Below are 17,960 nucleotides of genomic sequence, written 5' to 3' on the forward strand. Positions count from 1 at the left end.
CATATAAACATGTAGGCTCCTCAAGCATGGACTGGCTAAATCAAAGTGACATTTTCAGCTACAAAATGATAAGATGTCATGCCTGATCTTGTAAGCCTCTTTTTCAACTGCCATCATTTGAGCAATTTGCTGTGTTTATTTTCTGTCTGTGCAGTGAATGCACGCATGGGGCAAAACATAATGGATGAGCACATAACAGGTTCAAAACCCTCCAGTGCTGGCAAATCACTGAGAACATCCACCCAACCACAGATAGACTGGGCTTGCCAGGAGAGAGAGAGAGAGAGAGAGAGAGAGAGAGAGAGAGAGAGAGAGAGAGAGAGAGAGAGAGAGAGCGTTGTGGTGAAGCTGTTGTCGTCGAACTCCAGCAAATATGAGAATGGGAAGATAATGGCCCACATCACTGAACATGATGACTGAACATCCGCAAATATTAATTTGTGTCCTTTTATGATGCATTCTGACAAAACAAAACCTGAAGAAGAGAGTCTGGACAGTAAGGAACAAAGGATCGCATGTGGTTTTTGGACATGTCCAACCATTCCTCACACCATCCTGATGTTTTGAGAAGGGATGGTTATTGAGTCCAGTACAACATCTTGCTGAAAATCATTGGATGCAACATCTCAATGGAGGGATTATTGAAGACTTCTGCGGTCTATGCGCACACAGAGATGCCGTAGCTCTACATGAACCGTGATAGATTGAGTACTTTTATGGAAATTGCTTGGAAATTTCAGCTCATCTGAAAGACATAGGGCAGCAATAATACCACACCACACACGCATAGAAGCGAGCCTCGGCGATCTATGTGTCTCTGCAATAAGTGGCTGATAAAAAGCAATACATTCTCTCAAATAAATAGTAATTCGGTTGTGCGCCATGGGCGACGAGACGTCAAACTTCAGGGGAAGCAGCAGGACCGGTGTCTCATCACCAAAACCCAGGACTCGTGAGGATCACGGCGGAGCGACGATTATACTAAATTAAAACTGATCACCACTGAAAACAATGACATTAATGATTTTTGGATGACTTGTCAGATTACCACTGTGACAGTTTTTGATGTTATTCAGAAAACAAGATTCAGATCTGGGCTGTGCTGGACTTGGTCACTTTGATTTGTTCGCTCAGAGATCAAGTGGCAGAAAGGGACATGAAACGTTTTGTTTTATGCTTCAAATAAACGAATACATCCATATCATTTAATCAATAAGTTTAAAAGGGATCTTTACATTTTGTTTGCACTATGATGGAACCACCACCATGCGCAAAGAAGAGCCTGTCCCTGTCGCTCCCGGTTCCCCGGGAAGGACAGGCGACTCTGAAGCCTCCGCAGCATCTTTGGAGACAACCCCGGACCCCGATCAAAATCAAACACCGGGGGTACTCCGATACCGACCGGCATCACCACCGGCACATGGAGCGCTCAGACGCCGTGGATACGAGCGACCGACCAGGACTGAAAAAGTCTCGGATGTCCTGGCCATCCTCTTTCCACGGAACCACAAACACATCGATCGGAAATTGTGTCGGGAATAAACGGTAGGCGAGAGAGGGGTGTGCATTCCAAACATCCCAATAATAGCCCATGACAGCCCACAAGGCATATGCGTAAACGAGAGGGAAGGAGGGGGTGCATTTTAATGAGTGCGTAATAACGCAGTGTGCCTGAAGGGTTAACTGATATGAAGCGCTTTCTACCAGGAGGCGGGACGCGTGGGTTTTCGGTGCTGATGCGTTATGCGTCTTTGGATAGACTGTCAGATGGGTATAAAGCGCAAACCAGTCCGCCCACTCGAAACGGATGAGCAGCATCTGTAAATACCATACCAGTAACATTTTTATGAGCGTCCACATGTTACATGTATTCGATAAGAGACACGAGGCACTGTCGGTTTTATGGCACCAAAGGTCTAGTGGGTGCGTTCGAGCGTGCAGTACTGAGATATCGCCATCCAATCCAGGCCTTTATCAGCTTGTTTGCAGAGGGAGGTGTGGGGCCCAGTGGGTGTGACCAAAAGTGAAAGCCCCCTGTTTACTAGGATGCACCCTGCTGAAGTGCCCTTTAGCAGGGCACTGATCTCCAAGAATATGATCCTGACATCTGACCTCCTAGGTGGGGTGGATGAGGTAGAGGTTGTGTTGAAAAGTTATGAAGTGTTACCTGGACTGTCACACAGATGGACTCTGACAACTTGTAATTGGCTCACCATGGGCTGCGCTCTGATCAGACATGACAGTCAAAAATTCACCGCATTAGGGAAAGGACATCAGACACAGCAGAATTATATGATACTTAAACTCTACCAGCCAACAACTCTTCCAGCACTTAAATCAAATTATACCATGCATGTTAATCAAGCTGATTAGATAAAGGCATTTCATTAAGTGAGTCATGGAATGATACAAGTTTGATACCAATTCTTTGTCCTTACACAACAATTGCTCCATTTATCCTCCTCCTTTATCCTTAGAATGCAGCACCATGGTTGTTTTTATTGTTTACTTTTCCATATCTTAAAGAGCATCATAGAATTGACAGCCTGTTCATTATGGGCAGGGGTTAGGGTGGCTGTTTACGTGACTCATTTATATTATATTGTGTATGTTCATATCCCTGTTTCTAGGAGAGATTGTCAGAGAGAGAAAATCAAGGCTATAAATGCTGGTTTTCCAGGTCACTCCCTATTCCACTCTGTCCTAAAATCCCCACGTTCCTGCAAGTGAAAGAGTTAGTTTACATGCTGGACTGTTTCTGACTCCTTTATTATCCCCCTCACCCTCTTCCAGTCACAGACGAAGGCCAAATGTGCTCCTTCCACAACAGCAACACATTAAAAAGGGTGATTATTAGACTAATAACACATCCCTGAGAGTGTGCTGGGTCTTAAAAGGGACTTTTGGGGTCCTGTTTTTTTTAATTCTGTTATTATTTGTTTTCTTTCTTTCATTTTTTAATGCCACAGACGGCCTTCCCGGCAGGCCCCTGGGAGAAGGGCCAACTCCAGCTGACTGGAGGAAGGGCTGATTTGTATTTCAGTCCTCAGGACACACTTTGAGGCAGTCCAATCTTTAGTGGATTGGGACTGACTCTGCCTGCCCTTCTCCTTCTGTGGGCGGCAAACCATGAGAGGGCAGAGAGAGAGAAAAAGATAGAGGTAATTCGATTCCGACAAGCTCAGTTCTTAGAGCACACCAAGTTGGCTCCAACTGTGTGTATGTGTTCATGTGTGTATGTGCCTCACCACATCCAAGAGGTGATGTGTATGGCCTGTGGGTGTTTGTACTACAGATTGTTCGGGAAAGAGGGTGCACAGAGAAATGAAGGCCGGTAGATAAATGTTGTGTATCATGAATAGTGACGAATTGCAGCGTGCACAATGTGTGTATGTGTATGGGTATAGAGGTATCCATAAGTGGGCTGTGCACAGGTTAGTGTCTGACCTGTAGGCTGTATTACAATAGGCCCTAAATTCATTTGTTTTCATATCAGTGGGAAGCAAGAGCGATTTTGGTTGTGTAGATATTATTTTCATTCTTTTCACTTACAGTATTAGAGCGACTGTATATTCTGCATGCTTACTTATGTCCCAATAAAGGACGCTTCGAGCTGGATGCCTCATCTCCTCGCTGGATGCCTCATCTCCTCGCTGGATGCTCCATCTCCTCGCTGGATTTATCAAGCTTTATGAACATCTGGCTGCTCTGTGTTTTTAGCTCAAGGCTAACTTGTGTTGAGTTCCGGCCTATGAAAGGCAGCACCATGCACATCTGATCTCACTACTGCTGCATTTCACTGAACCCTAAGATATGGAAAAAAAATCATTCTTAGGACATTTTCACACCTGAAAGGTTCATGTTTTTCTTACATTGTAAACATTTGATCCGGTTAGTTTTGGTTTCACACTGCAGTTATGCATGTGCACTAAAGAACTATACATGACATAACTATGTTCTGTTGTCATCAAATGTGAGCCGAGTCTCCCAATGCTTGTAATTGATTGGTTTGTAGACGGACTTCCCCGTCCTCTCGTATCCTCTCTCTGGTGTCGGAATTCTTGTGAGTTTTTTCCAACTGACTCCTGCTCTCTCCATGCTACTGCGGCTCCTTTTTTTTGTTGTTGCGTTGTTGAGAAGCAAGACACAGGAACTTTACTTGGGTTTTGAGGAGCTACAGCATTCATTCAGAGACAAACTGAAACCTACACTTTATATACACTACCACTTAACAAGTAAACTGCTAATGTATTCTCTTCTCTGATAGCCGACAGCTGTCTGGTCTGAGTGCATTCCCCGTTTCTCTCACGTACACACTAAGCACTGAGCTATTCCTTAAAGGAGCTTTTAACATGATGATAGCCTGCCAGAACTTCCTGTATTTGGTCTGAAAGTCCGAACCAGTTTCATCCGGAACGAGTTTACCTCTTTTAGTTGGACCAAATTTTGGCTGTTTGTTGTCCGTGGGAGGTTTCACACCTGTAATTTTGGTTTGGATCAAACTGAAAAGTCAGAAAGTCCGGACTAAACGAGGTAGGTGTGAAAGCCCCCTTAGATTGACAAAGGTCCAAGTTACTAAACAAACAGTTCTGAGAAAAAACTGAAGCAGAATATCCTCATGCTGGGATGCTTTAATAGAAAGAGGAATTCAGGATACGTTTTCAACATTTTTAGCTCAGCACAAATTATCTTTTGCCATTATAATGATAAATATCAAATGGTCAAATTTATTCGCTGACTTTGTTGTTGGAGAGTGGAAAAGGTAATTGGTCTTTGATTGGTTGGGCACTGATCGACCCAGTGACCGTTGGTCAAGACCTTATCTGGAGGTTCGAAAGATCAATCAGCCTGAGAGATGCTGGTGAAATAGTTTAGGAAAAGGTTCATAGAGAAACAGATTGCACCATGTTACTGTAATTGATACACTTGCTTTTGAAAACGAAGCCCTCCCAACAGTCACCAGTCGAGGGATGGATAGCATACAAGAGGGATTCTGGGTGTTGTTTAGCATAATTGTTTGAAGAATCATTGTCTGTGACTGTTTTCACTTGTCTGTTTTTGTCTCTGTTGTATCCCACAAAATGGCAGTCTTAGTGGCAATCAGCTTCCCCCCAAGAGTGTCAGTCTGCCTCCTCTTCCCACCCCCGGTGTCTTTTGTTCGACCGTCTTGTCAGTCCTTTTATCAGAGGATGCTAATATGAGTGTATCAGTCATCAGGTCCCATCCCCAATATGCTCTAGGAAGTTCCAACAGGAAGATGACTGACTGACACTGAATGAGTAACAGTTCTTCCTGCAATTCTGTTGCTATGGTTACTTGTTTTGTGCATTTGTAGAATAGATTTCATTTTCCCAAAAAAGGCAAAGCCTACAGGCCCTTGATGGGCTTGACTGTATAATTTGTCAGTATGTAGTAGATCCCACTGGATATGCATCATGATTTGTATGTTTATAAGGTGAGAAAGTGAATATTAACATACCTCTGTTGAAGAACTAGTCTACCGATAGTTTAATCACAGCACAGAGCTGGTTCAGTCCTCTGCAACACTTTCCAGCCAAAGCCTGCCTCCCTTCCTCCCTGCCTCCCTCTCTCCCTGCCTCCCTCACCTACCACTTCATGCATTCTTTACACATGCATTTTTTTTCTCCTCCCCCAAGCTGAGATCCAGGGCTGTTTGTAAGCTGGAGCTGCTCTTTTGCCTGACTGACTGGCCGGCTGCCATAATAATTTAGTTCATAATGAGGTACAGCTCCAGTTAATTACCACAACAGCTGTATTTTGTTGTTGATCATACATTTACATTTATACACTCTAGAAACAAAAAAGCCTCATGCAGAGAGTATTCATTAATTATCCCAACAAATGTGTTTTAATAGCATTAAGTAATAGAACGCTTATCTCATTTGTATAGTGGAACCATCTGTTTAAGCTACAGATTGCACTCTTCTGTGAATACGTTGTGCTTTTTTCACTATTCTCGGTGCTAATTAGTATCTGGAGACAGTTTATGTACTGGAACGGTGGTCACTATTGGTTGGCTCAGGGAGATCCCAGAGACCTCAGGTAAAACCCCGATGAGATCTTGGTGCAATGACACTGGACATTTTGTTAATTCAAAGGGGATGTATGCAGCTCATCCAAGGTCCCTCTTTGTGTTCGTCTCATAGGAGGAGGCTTTCACAGGCTCCTCACATACTTAGGCCACATAACCACATTTAGCACAGTCAGTTTGCTTCGTGAAACAGCTAGAAATCTTGGCATCTTTGCATTTTAATTACTTTCACACTGAATCCTCTTGAAGCGATGATACACAAGTCAGTTGTTTTTTGTTTTTGTGTGGATGGGCAAGGATCCCAGCAAGAAGAAACAAAATGAGCCATGGCATCAAAAATCCAGGTTGCACAAAAAGTCCTCTTGTGACCAACAAATATCACCCAGTTTTGGTGCAGCTAGTCTGCTTACATTTTGTCTGAAACAGCACCCAGTCCTTAATTCCTTTTCATCATGTTTGTCATGTCCATTAAACCCCCTTAATGGAACTTTTGGCCACAGTTTATAATGCAATGGTTTCCTCTCTCACAAGATGTCTAGTGTGATTGTGTTAAGCCTCATGCTGGCCATTTAATAATATTTCTTGAATCACTCTTTTGTCCATAAAAATTACAGCCTTTGATTGCTGCATTTTTCTCTTTTTGATCCTCTATCCTCCCAGTGCTTTATTTCACCCCAGTGTAAATGGGGAGCATTGATTCCATCTCTATTTCTGTTCTCTGCTTTGTCTCTCTATTGTGTGGCCATCTCGCTGGTTCCCTGTAGCTTATGAAATTCTCTCTGATAGTCTTGTTCTTGCTTACAGCAGCATTAAGCACACAGCTTCTCTATCATAAATCTATCTATCATTTCATCCCACTCTCCCTCTCTTGTCCACTGAGATCATCAGCTGCTTGCAGAGTCTCTCACCCCTTGAAGCCTTATCAGAATCTTAAACCTTCATATCCCCAGTGGTGGAATGAACTGCCCACCACTGACAGTGTGCAGTGCCTCATCTCTTTCTATATTTTTCTCCTTAAAAGGTAATTTACATTGATGTCATTTTTCATTCTTCAAGATCCAGTCGTTACCTGAAAAATCACAGACTTCAAGGGCAGAGTAGACACAAACACCTTCATTATATGGCTAGCAATCAGCTGCCGTTAAAGAGGGAGTTCAAACAGAGCCGTGCATCAAAGAGCAGCATATTTGAAGGAAAAACTGTTAATAATTATGCTGTGTGATGAAAATACAAACTAAAAACCATCCTGTGTGAATTCAGAATGAACTTTTTCCTTGGATTTATTTTTCTTATGTCGCAAAATTAAATTTAGCTTTTTCGTAGTAGTAATAGTAATTTATTCTTCAAGCCCATAGGCGTTAAGAGGAACTAAAAGGAAAAACCTTTTTAGTGTAATCAAGTCATCTTCTTCAAACTGCTGAGACTCAGGAGAATTTAAATTGTGCGGTGTATTCAATTTCAAAATAAATGGTAGTCTTTCACCTCTCAGCAAACAGCTCTTCTTGAGAAAAAAAACTGTTATATGATGGTCGTTCTGTGTGAGATTTCTTTACAAGGCAGACGTGTGAACAAGGATATTGAGTCCATGTCTCGTACCAGCAGGTGAGACAGACCACAATCCAGACACAGTTGGCGGTCTCTGCTTCTGTGGCACAGAGTGAAAGCACTGACAACCCCGCGGAAATGTGCTTTAGGCTGCTGTCTTAGCGCACAGCTGTCTGAATAACTGAGACTGACAACCCCTCTGTCACACACGCACGCACGCACGCACGCACGCACGCACGCACGCACACACACACACATATATATACACACACACACACACACACACACACACACACACACACACACATAGTGGAGCAGAAAGAACAAGTAGCGTACACCTGTCAAGCAGAGTGCCATATCAGACTAATGTGAGGTACGTTAGGGGAGAGCCTAGTTCACAAAAAGAGCTCACAACGAATCAGAGCAAAAAAGGGATGGAGGAGTGCACCTGGAGACCATGCTTGGCACAGGCAGACACAGATGAAGACTGCATGCTCGTTCAACTGCCTGCTGATGCCAGCGTCTCTTCTGAGGTATCACTTCCAGACCTCTTGCCCCAGGACTGTGTTGTTGCCCAAAATTACTGGCAGAATTTCGGATTCACTGGATGATTATGAAAGAGTGTCAGTCCTGCTTAGAGAAGAGGGACAGATGGCATTAATAGTGGTGTACCATGTCACAGACTTCCACACTGTGGCCCAGTCCCAGATAGTATGACCAAAGCTTTGTTCAGAAGTTCATAATTCTTCTCGAAATCATACTCATATAGGCCTATATATCATTCTATGATAAGACAATGTTGACCGATATAAAGTATGCCTGAGACAGGAATATAGCAATGGTTTGTTTCTGTCCTTTGGTCTGACTCCGCTCCACCATTGTTGTGTAATCTTGATTGAAAAAAAAATGCTGCACAATAACACTTAATGTGACACTAAATGTTTAATAGTTTGCTGATTTGGAAAGCAAAAAAACAAAATCAGCCAGCAAATATTTATTGTCATTTGAGCAGTTGGATGAAAAACTTGCATCTTGCAAGCAGTTCAATCCTTTACTTATGTAAAAGTATGCAACCGATAAAATGTATTTTAAATATCAAAAGTAAAAGTACTTGGCTCCTGTGAGTGTTATACTATTATATATTATATCATCACTGTTTTTACTGTTTGTTTTTGAAACAACATACAAAACCTATACTTTACAACATTAACATTTCCCGTCCCCACCTGAACCTCCTAATCACAGGACCATAAGACATGAAGTAATTGGCCGTTCTCTGTCTTACATTTCCAACAATTTTGTGTGTCTTTTAGACCAATTCTAAACAATCTGGAGGGAGTCCAATATAAGTGATGCATAGAGTAATCTTGAACTGAATGAGGTGCACCCTCAAATTCTGTCCCCTCCTCATCATCCAATGTAATACTCAGATCTCTTTCCCATGTCTTCTTGAGGGCTGGCCAGGCTCCAACCCCCCAGGTTCTGCATAAGCATAGAATAATACCCAGAAGCCTCCTGACCTTTTCCATGAAGTTAAACTTCAATATTTAAAAAAAAAAAACACATAACATTTTGTTCCATTGTTTTGCAGATGATGTACAAATCTATTTGCCTGTAAAAAATAATGATAAAGACATGCTTCAGCCTTTGCTTAACTGCTTGAGAGATCTCAAAATATGAGACAGAGAATTTTCTCTGTCTCAATGACAATAAGACATTGTTGTGTTCGGTCGTGCTGAACATTTTAGTGCCTGTGTAGATGCTCTTGATACTTTAGGTTCCCATATTCGTCCTTTTACCAAGAATCTGGGTGTGATTTTTGACAGTGCTTTTAAATTTGACAAACAGATTTATTTAATTTAATATTACATTTTTTAGTTATTAAAACCAGTTTCTTCCAGCTGAGATTTTTGGCTAAGGTCAAGCCCTACCTACTATGCAAAGACTTCGAAAGAGTCATACATGCATTTATTACGTCTCGATTAGACTACTGTTACTCTTTATATGTTGGATTGGATCAGTCATCCCTTCGTTGGTTACATTTAGTCCAGAACGCAGCAGCTCGACTTTTAAACTGGACTAAAAAGCGTGACCACATTACACCAGTTTTGACCACACTCCACTGGCTTCCTGTCTGTATCAAGATTGGTTTTAAAATTGTATTGCTTGTTTTTAAGATTTTAAATGGGTTGTCGCCTTCTTATTTATCTGAGCTTTTACATGTCCACACACCTGTCAAAGCACTGAGGTCTTCCAATCAGATGCTCCTCAATGTGCCAATAAAGGTGACCGAGCCTTTGCAGTGGATGCTCCAAACCTTGGGAATAGTTTACCTATTCATATAAGAACAGCTCAGACCGTTGAAACATTCAAGTCCTTGCTTAAGACCCACTACTATTCGTTGGCTTTCATTATGGGATGGGAATGTTCATATGATGAATGAATGAACAACACACAGCACAGCAACACGATCCCTTTTTTTCCTTTTGAGTCTAATCATCTCAGCGCCACCTTTCCATTTTCTTTTTTGGCTTTCCATCATTAGACTCACACACTGTCTGTTAACGTTACCGATAGACTTCCAAACGTGACAAAGAAAAAAAAGAGGTGTTTGATGGCTTTACATCATAGGCCGACCAGGGCTATGCCATTAGGGGAGGGACCGCTCACTGATCCTCCTATATTTCTGAAAATCCTTGACATGGTTGTGACCGTTAGTGCTTTCTGATTAGCCTGTGTTTGTATTGAAATAAGAGGCTGCTGCGGCCCGCCGTACGGGTTGAGCAGAGGCTGCACAGTTTGACCAGCGGGCAGCCGGATAGCGTTGCTAAGAACTTGCAATGTATAACTATTATAAGACCGGCCCTCGCGGCCTCGAAACACTACCGGCCCACCGGGAAAAGTCCAGACTCTCGAATGTAGACAACATTTGTCCATGCAGCAAATGTAGATAACACCTTATCTAAACATTCTGGTGCCTTCAGGACTGAATAACTGGATCCAAAAATCTCCAGCAACAGATGGCGAAGTTGCAGATATCAAAAATAATTTTTTTTTTAAATTGAGACCTAGGAATTCCAAAGTGCTTTACAACATCCTCATGGGATTTCAATATGCCACCGAGATACATATCCCCCATTGTGACAATTCCATTTTTCAACCAATCCCTCCAAAAAAGGGGAGATCTACCAATACATAACTTTGGATTTTGCCAAACACTTGATAAAGCATTTAGAGATGGATCCAGTTCAAACAGGGCCCCTTTAGTCCAAACGGCATTTAAGTGAGAGATTAATGGATGACGGATTAGTCAATTAAAGGCTTCCTTTTAGCTTTATGACAAAGCAGTCTTGAAACAATCCAGATGATTTGTATAAGAGTTGGGAGAATTTTCTCACCATGTAATTTTTCAACTACTCCAAATTGTTGAAATTTTCTTTTTCCGTTACTGAAATTATTAATTTTTCCAAAATATGTGACACTGTGAGGGCTTAAAGTTCCATGTATTATTGCCTACTAATATGTGACGAGGTGCAGTGCTTGGTACCTGTGTGCACACTACAATGTATTTTTACATTATGTCACTGTTGATGTGTTGATGCCAGCTGAGGCTGCTGCTTAGGAATACATAATGATTGTTGCTTCCTGTCTAAGTCTGGGCAAAATAATCTTTTATCGTCACTGACACAGAATGATTCAGAAACCCATGAAAACAAAACAGATGAAATAGGTCTGTGTGAGGAATATAGATATAAAAAACACTGGCAATCTTTGCAACTGCAACAAGGTTTGTGGGCACAGTTGAGAACTTTACATAATGCATGAAGCAGCTTATGATTTATAGCTGACTGATGAAGGTGTGGTGTGAGGCTGATGCACTCTGTGAGAAAAAGAGCTGCTGTTCCAACTCCTGACTGCTCCTAGATCAACGTGGGGGTGTAACCTGTTTTGTCAGAGCAGTGAGCCTATTTCTTGTAGGTCATGTTCATGTTCACACATTAACACTCAACATTCAGGCTGTTGGAGGGCAGAGAGTGGAAAAGAAGAAGCATGGCCCGAGGGTTCAGGATGGCATTTCATTTGATGCTCTACTTTTCAGTTTGAGATCCCGATGTTTTTATGCCTCTGCGCTGGCGACAGCCGTGGTGGCTGGAGGCATAATGTTTTCGACTTCTCCAACGTTCTCCGTCCCATTCTCGTGAATGCGATTTCTCAAGAACGCCTCAAGGGAATTTCATTAAATTTGCACAAACGTCCATTTGGACTCAAGGATGAACTGATTAGATTTTGGTGGTCAAAGGTCAAGGTCACCTCACAAAAACACGTTTTGGGACATAACTCAAGAATTCATATGCTAATTATGACAAATTTCCACAAATGTCTAATAAGATAAAATTATGATGTGATGATATTTTATATCCAAAAGGTCAACTTGACTTTGACATCATAATGTTCTACAAAAAAGCTATTCTGGCCATTATTCAACGCCATAACTCAGCAGCAGAAGGGGAGATTGTGACCATATTTTGGTCGGATACTGAGTTGGTGACAGTATGGTAATCTTGGATGCCCACGTTCAAACTGTAGTGATTGTTTGTGTTCTTTTATGCTGCTGGGTAAAAGATGTGTGTGAAGCACCCACGTTTTGGAATTTGTAGCTTCTTTGCAGCAACATCCATATTTGAAACATTGTCTACTATCATACAGCTTGTGTTCTGTCCTGTTCCTCTGGTAGCCATTACAAGCTCCTTGGTTTTGCTGATATTGAGCGCAATTGAGTCTCAGTTGATTGTCGTTGCACCATGTGACTTTATCAGTCCTTTGTACTATTATGTAAAAAATAGTCTCTAAGTGAAGACAGCATGTTCCTCACTGGAAGTAACATTCTCCATTATACGGGGTTTCTAATGATGCTGACGTAGACTGGGAGGTGTATTTTACCCCCAACAAAGGCAAAGTAATTAACACCAGTGAGGCCCTAGTCCGAGTTCTCTCTCTCTTTTTGTTGTGTGTGTATCAAGGGGCTTATAGTGTGATTACTTGTGTGGTTTGGGGGTTTTGTTGTGAAAGGTTTCCTTAAAGAAGATCAGAATTGAGTCTTCTCTCACTCCATGCAGCTTTTCTCTTGCGCTTTTTCATTGTTGTTGTTGTTGGCATTTTTGAAGAACATGAAAGGTGGACGGTGCAATCCAAAGTACTGACAGTGCCCAGCAAAAGTTTCAAAGTGTCCCTAAGCAAGAGGATCTAATCATTTTGATGTTTGCATTAGCGTATTCTTAAGGCACATACTTGAAAGTGGCCAAAACCAGCAGAATCCATCAAAGATCTTTCATCCTCATCTTCAGTCTGAGTACCAGAAAATACCAGAGAAACATATGGGTGTTATCAAAGATGCAGAGGAAAAAGAACAAGACGAAGAAGCGGGTGCTCCCCTGCACATAGATGCTGCCTGCTTTAATAGACAACCCCTGAGCCCATTCCTTTGCATCAAACAGGTGGGGCGCCAGCACCAGGGAGAAGGTGTGAAGATAAGCAGAGCGGAGAGGAACAGAAGGTAAATGTGGCAAATGAGGAAGCACGCATGTGTTTGGAGAATAGAAAATGAACGCAGTTGTCTTCACAGATCATAGGCAATTGTGTATTTTGTCACATCAAATTTGATGCAAGACCGGTCTGCGATTGGTCGTGTCCCTTGCCACTCGCGGCCGCAGTTGCACAAGCCAGTGATGTTGTGTACATGAATGTCGGCCCTCCTCTCTCTCAGGGTGCTATAAATAGAGGAAGAGAGGCCTCAGGCTTTCAGTGTAATGAGATTAAACCAAACCAGCCTCAGCCCCCAGTGTTTTATTGAGCTTTATTTCAGTTTCCATTCTGTATTTCAATATGTATAAGGAAGATATTGAGTGTGGCAGAGTCTACACTTGGTTGAGCATCAGTATGTCAGTGTGTGTTTGTGTACATGTATGTGTGTTTATGTGAAGGCAGCAAGAGTGAGAAATAATGTGAAAGACGTGTGTGTGTGTGTGTGTGTGTGTGTGTGTGTGTGTGTGTAATGTCCTCATTTTGCACCCTGCAGGGCATGGCACATCTCCTAAAGATGTGTTCATCATGATGGTAAAGCGTTTGTCACCATAATGTTGTGCCGTCACGAACCTCCAGCAACCGCTGGCTTGAAATCCTCATGAATTTCCCCCACTTTGCTTCCTGACTTTTCCAGCAGTTTCCATATTATGCATGTGAGGCCTTCTGTAGCTGCCAGTGGAAAAGTGATAGTTAACCGCAGTGCACAGCGCTTGTGCAACACGTTTGTCGAATTCTGATCTGTGAAAGGAGCCTCACTAAAGAGCCGCACTGGCACAGCTAGCATGGCTGAACATCTTCATGTGCTTGTGCGAAAGCTTTTGTGAGACGGAAAGTGTCTGGGGACATGCAGAGTGGGAGACATCCATTCTGTTTGGACATACTGCTGATTTTCACAGCCCATATTCCCAGACTCTGACATTTTGGAAACGGTTTGCTAGACTCAGACTGCCTTTTCTACCACGCCATTTAGGCCCCATTACCCAATCACAGCTTTTTCCTCCATAATTTTGCCATCAGTTAGGGAGCACTTGGCTCCCCAGGTTCATTCAATTTTCTGTTAAAAATCTGTTATTCATGTCCTGCTTCTGTTCCCATTAGTAGGAGAACACAACATTATCAACATCATGTGCACCTCTAAGATTCATTATAAGAACACATTCTTCAGTGGTCAATGGAACAGAAAAACAAATGTAGAAGGGGATGGAAAAAGACAACAGGAGCACAGATAAACAGTACCGCAAATAAAAGCAAAATGTATCCATCTTTTCCATTTTTGTTGACATGTCTCTTAGCTTTTATTTAGCATAGTCAAAACAGCAACCTCTCCAGTCTGACCACTAAAGTGTGACAGAATAGAGTCAGACAGATGCGTGATGTGAGGAAAGGAAGTGAATACAAGGGATGGGAAGCAATTAAATAACATGTGAATAAAAATGAAAGACATACTGTACAGTATGACTCATCAGACAAGCATGTCACATTTGCTGCCCCGCTGCAAGGCAATGGCCCTGGGGCAGTTTTAGGACAAATAAATCCACACACATAATCCTGCCTTGTTGTCACTAATGATCTAACGGCTATCTCCAGGATGATATCACTGATTTTCTTATTGTTCTCTTGCTATCATGATTCTCCTAGTTAATGCCTATTATAACAGCAATAATTGCAGTACAGTTTTGCTAATTGTCCTTGTTAAATGTATAGTAGCTATATTTGGTCCCCAGTGATGTAATATACCTAAATGCATTTCATTTTGTGAAAGAGTTGTTATTTACTTTTTTAGGGTATAATCCTTAGTTATATAAATTCTTATGCATTTTAGTATGTGTTATCAAAAACTAATAAAGTAATTTAAGCAGCTATAATTAATATTAATAACAATGAATAAAATGACATGACGTGAAAAGGGGTTGCTTAAAAATGATCTCTTGACTCTGCTTTATTGCATTTTTCAGCTCACTGTTTTGGGTTTCCTGGTTTGGTTCACTTTCACTGCTCTCAGAGCATCATTTCACATTGCTCTAAAAGCTCAAAATAATCACCAACTGTATGCTACCTTCCCAGGACCAAGTGGCAGACTAGTTAACTAGACTACGTTAATGTGCAGGAGACTGCCTTTCCAAAAAAAACAAGGGATGTCAGTTGTTTCAGCAAATGCCCAAAAAGAACATTGTGTTTACAAATCAATTGACAAACCCCTTTAGTGGCTGCAGTAATTAAGACTGTAGTCCCTCATGAATATCATGGGTCAACAAAACTTCTACTTTCGACTTCAACACGAGAGCCCGCCCATTACCTACCAAGTTAACGTTGGTTTCTTTTACAGTAATCATGACCACAATCATTCCTTAACTGTTGTAACCTTATATTATATAATAAATATATTATATATATGATCTTTCCCTAAACAAGTAATTCATGGAACCTCACCAAAAAATAACTGTAGTGTTGTAAGAACAGAAAACTATTTAATTTTTTTTTTTAAAGGAACACGCCGACTTATTGGGAATTTAGCTTATTCACAGTAACCCCCAGAGTAAGAAAAGTCGATACATACCCTTCTCATCTCTGTGCGTGCTGTAACGCTGCCTTACGGCTCCAGCATTAGCTTAGCCCAGCACAGATCCTGCAGGTAACTGGTTCCAACTAGCCTACTGCTCCGACCAGACAAAAGTGACAAAATAACCAACATGTTCCTATTTACATGTTGTGATTTTAGTATAGTCACAGCATGTACAAAAAACAACGAACATGAGACACAGCCATCTTCTAACAGTAAACAAACCGAACTATATTCTCAGACAGGCTTGCTGCGAGCATATCACTCCGCCCAAGTACTATATTCTTCCGCCTGAGAATATAGTTCCTGGTTTGTTTACAGTTAGAAGACGGCTGTGTCTCATGTTACGTTGTTTTTGTACACGCCAGACTTATAAATCACAACATGTAAATAGGAACATGTTGGCGTTATTTTGTCACTTATTCGGAGCAGTAGGATTACTGGAACCAGTCACCTGATGTTCTGTGCTGGCCTGATGCCGCTGGAGCCGTCAGACAGCCTTACAGCACGCACGGAGATGAGAAGGGTATGTATCGACTTGTCTAACTCTGGGGGTTACGGTGAATAAGCTAAATTCCCAATAAGTCGGCGTGTTCCTTTAAGGAAAACAGGGTTTAAGGGAAACAAACATTGTCCAGCTCCTCCTGGGGGATCCCAATGCACTCCCAAGCCAGATGAGAGATACAATCTCTCCAGCATGTTCTGGGTCTACCCCGGGGGCTACTACTTGTTGCAGATCTCCAAAGGGAGGAAGCATATTAATCAGATGCTCGAACCCCATCTGAGTGGCGCTCGTCCGAGCTCCATCCAGATGTCTGAGCTCTCTAAGTGTGAGCACAGGCACCCTACAGGGGAATCTAATTTTGGCTGCTTGTATCTGCGATCATTGGTCCCTACCCAAAGCTTATGACCATAGTTATGGGCTTTTGTAAAAGTAAAATTGGTTTTGCTTCATAGTGATGACTGTTTTTCTAGTCATATTCATCAACTGGGACTAACTTAAGACTGCCTTACCTTTTAAACCACTTTCTTACTGTATAGCACTGCTTTACATGGGGTTAAATATGAAGGACAAAACAACAAAGTAAACAAGGGGGAAGAAATTCCACGGTGCACTCACTTTTGTTCAGCCACGCCATGAATGCATTACAGTACAGAGTCAGAGCCAGAGCATCAAGCTAAATGGACCATTTCACTGTGTGTGCAAATCAACCTTGTACGCTTTCTCACTCAGCTGCACCCTGCCCAGCATTTGTTTTTGTCTCACATTATATCAGTAATTATCTATCATTCCAGGGTAATACACAGCCAACCATCTTTGTGCTGCGGAATATGTATGACGAATTGGATGCCAAGACTGCTTATTAGTCTGCATTTCACTTTGAGATTGGATTAAATATGACAAAATTTAAAATTAAAGAATAAATATGTTGATTTTCAGGCTATGAAACGCACAGCATTAGATAGATAGATAGATAGACAGATAGATAGATAGATACAGTAGATAGATGGTGACACAAAGGTAGCTCTGGATGACTCACACTTCTCTCTCTCGCACTTCATCTCTCTCTAGTCTGGATTAAAATAAAAGAGGCCCAGCAGCCCCAGCCTGCAGAGAGGGAGTTACGCGCTCATAGGGTGATGCTCTAAAAATACCACTCCTTGTGTGGGCTTGTTGGGGAGAAAGGGGGGCCACAGCATGGGGAAGGAGGTTTATGGATTTGGTGGTATAGTAGAGACACCAGGGCTATCACTACTTTCTATAGTCCAGCTCACATTTCCAGCTTCTCTCAGCCGTTTCTTTCTTCATCATTTCTGCTCCACAATGTGCACTAATTGGGTTTCATAAGAGCACTCTTCCACTTTTTAGGAATGCTGGTCAGTGCAATTAAAATCTCGTTCATTGAGCATAATTCAGCTGGCTTTGATATTGTTGACCCCTATTCCTTTTTTCCATCACACCCCCGTCTGCTGGCGTCTCTTCTTTGAGAAACTCCATTAAACATCAAAAGGAAATCCATATCGTTCTTTTGCTCTCGCTGCTGCAGAACAGTTACTCTCCGCGACAAGGAGTTTGATTCTCAACTCCTAATTTATCTGGATGAGAGTGAAAGGAAACTAAACAGAGCACCACGTCTCCTCGTCCATCTGTCATGTCTCAGGATGGTTCTCTGTGTCAGCGGATCCATCTGTTTAGCGTCAGTCTCTACAACAGCAGAG

The 17,960-nt window shown here is 42.0% G+C and overlaps 1 protein-coding gene across 1 annotated transcript in view; it reads left to right on the top strand.

Annotated features, from left to right (window-relative positions):
• The first annotated feature begins 341 nt into the window (after positions 1-341).
• Positions 342-17,960, top strand: part of pde4a (phosphodiesterase 4A, cAMP-specific) — a 49,386-nt gene continuing 31,767 nt past the window's right edge. The window contains exon 1 of the mRNA XM_028598676.1: positions 342-1,545. Within this exon, the coding sequence (XP_028454477.1) occupies positions 1,250-1,545 (296 nt within the window). The 5' untranslated portion in view covers positions 342-1,249. The remainder of the gene's footprint in view (positions 1,546-17,960) is intronic.

This window comes from Perca flavescens, chromosome 15, assembly GCF_004354835.1.
Source record: "Perca flavescens isolate YP-PL-M2 chromosome 15, PFLA_1.0, whole genome shotgun sequence".
Taxonomy (NCBI): Eukaryota; Metazoa; Chordata; class Actinopteri; order Perciformes; family Percidae; genus Perca; species Perca flavescens.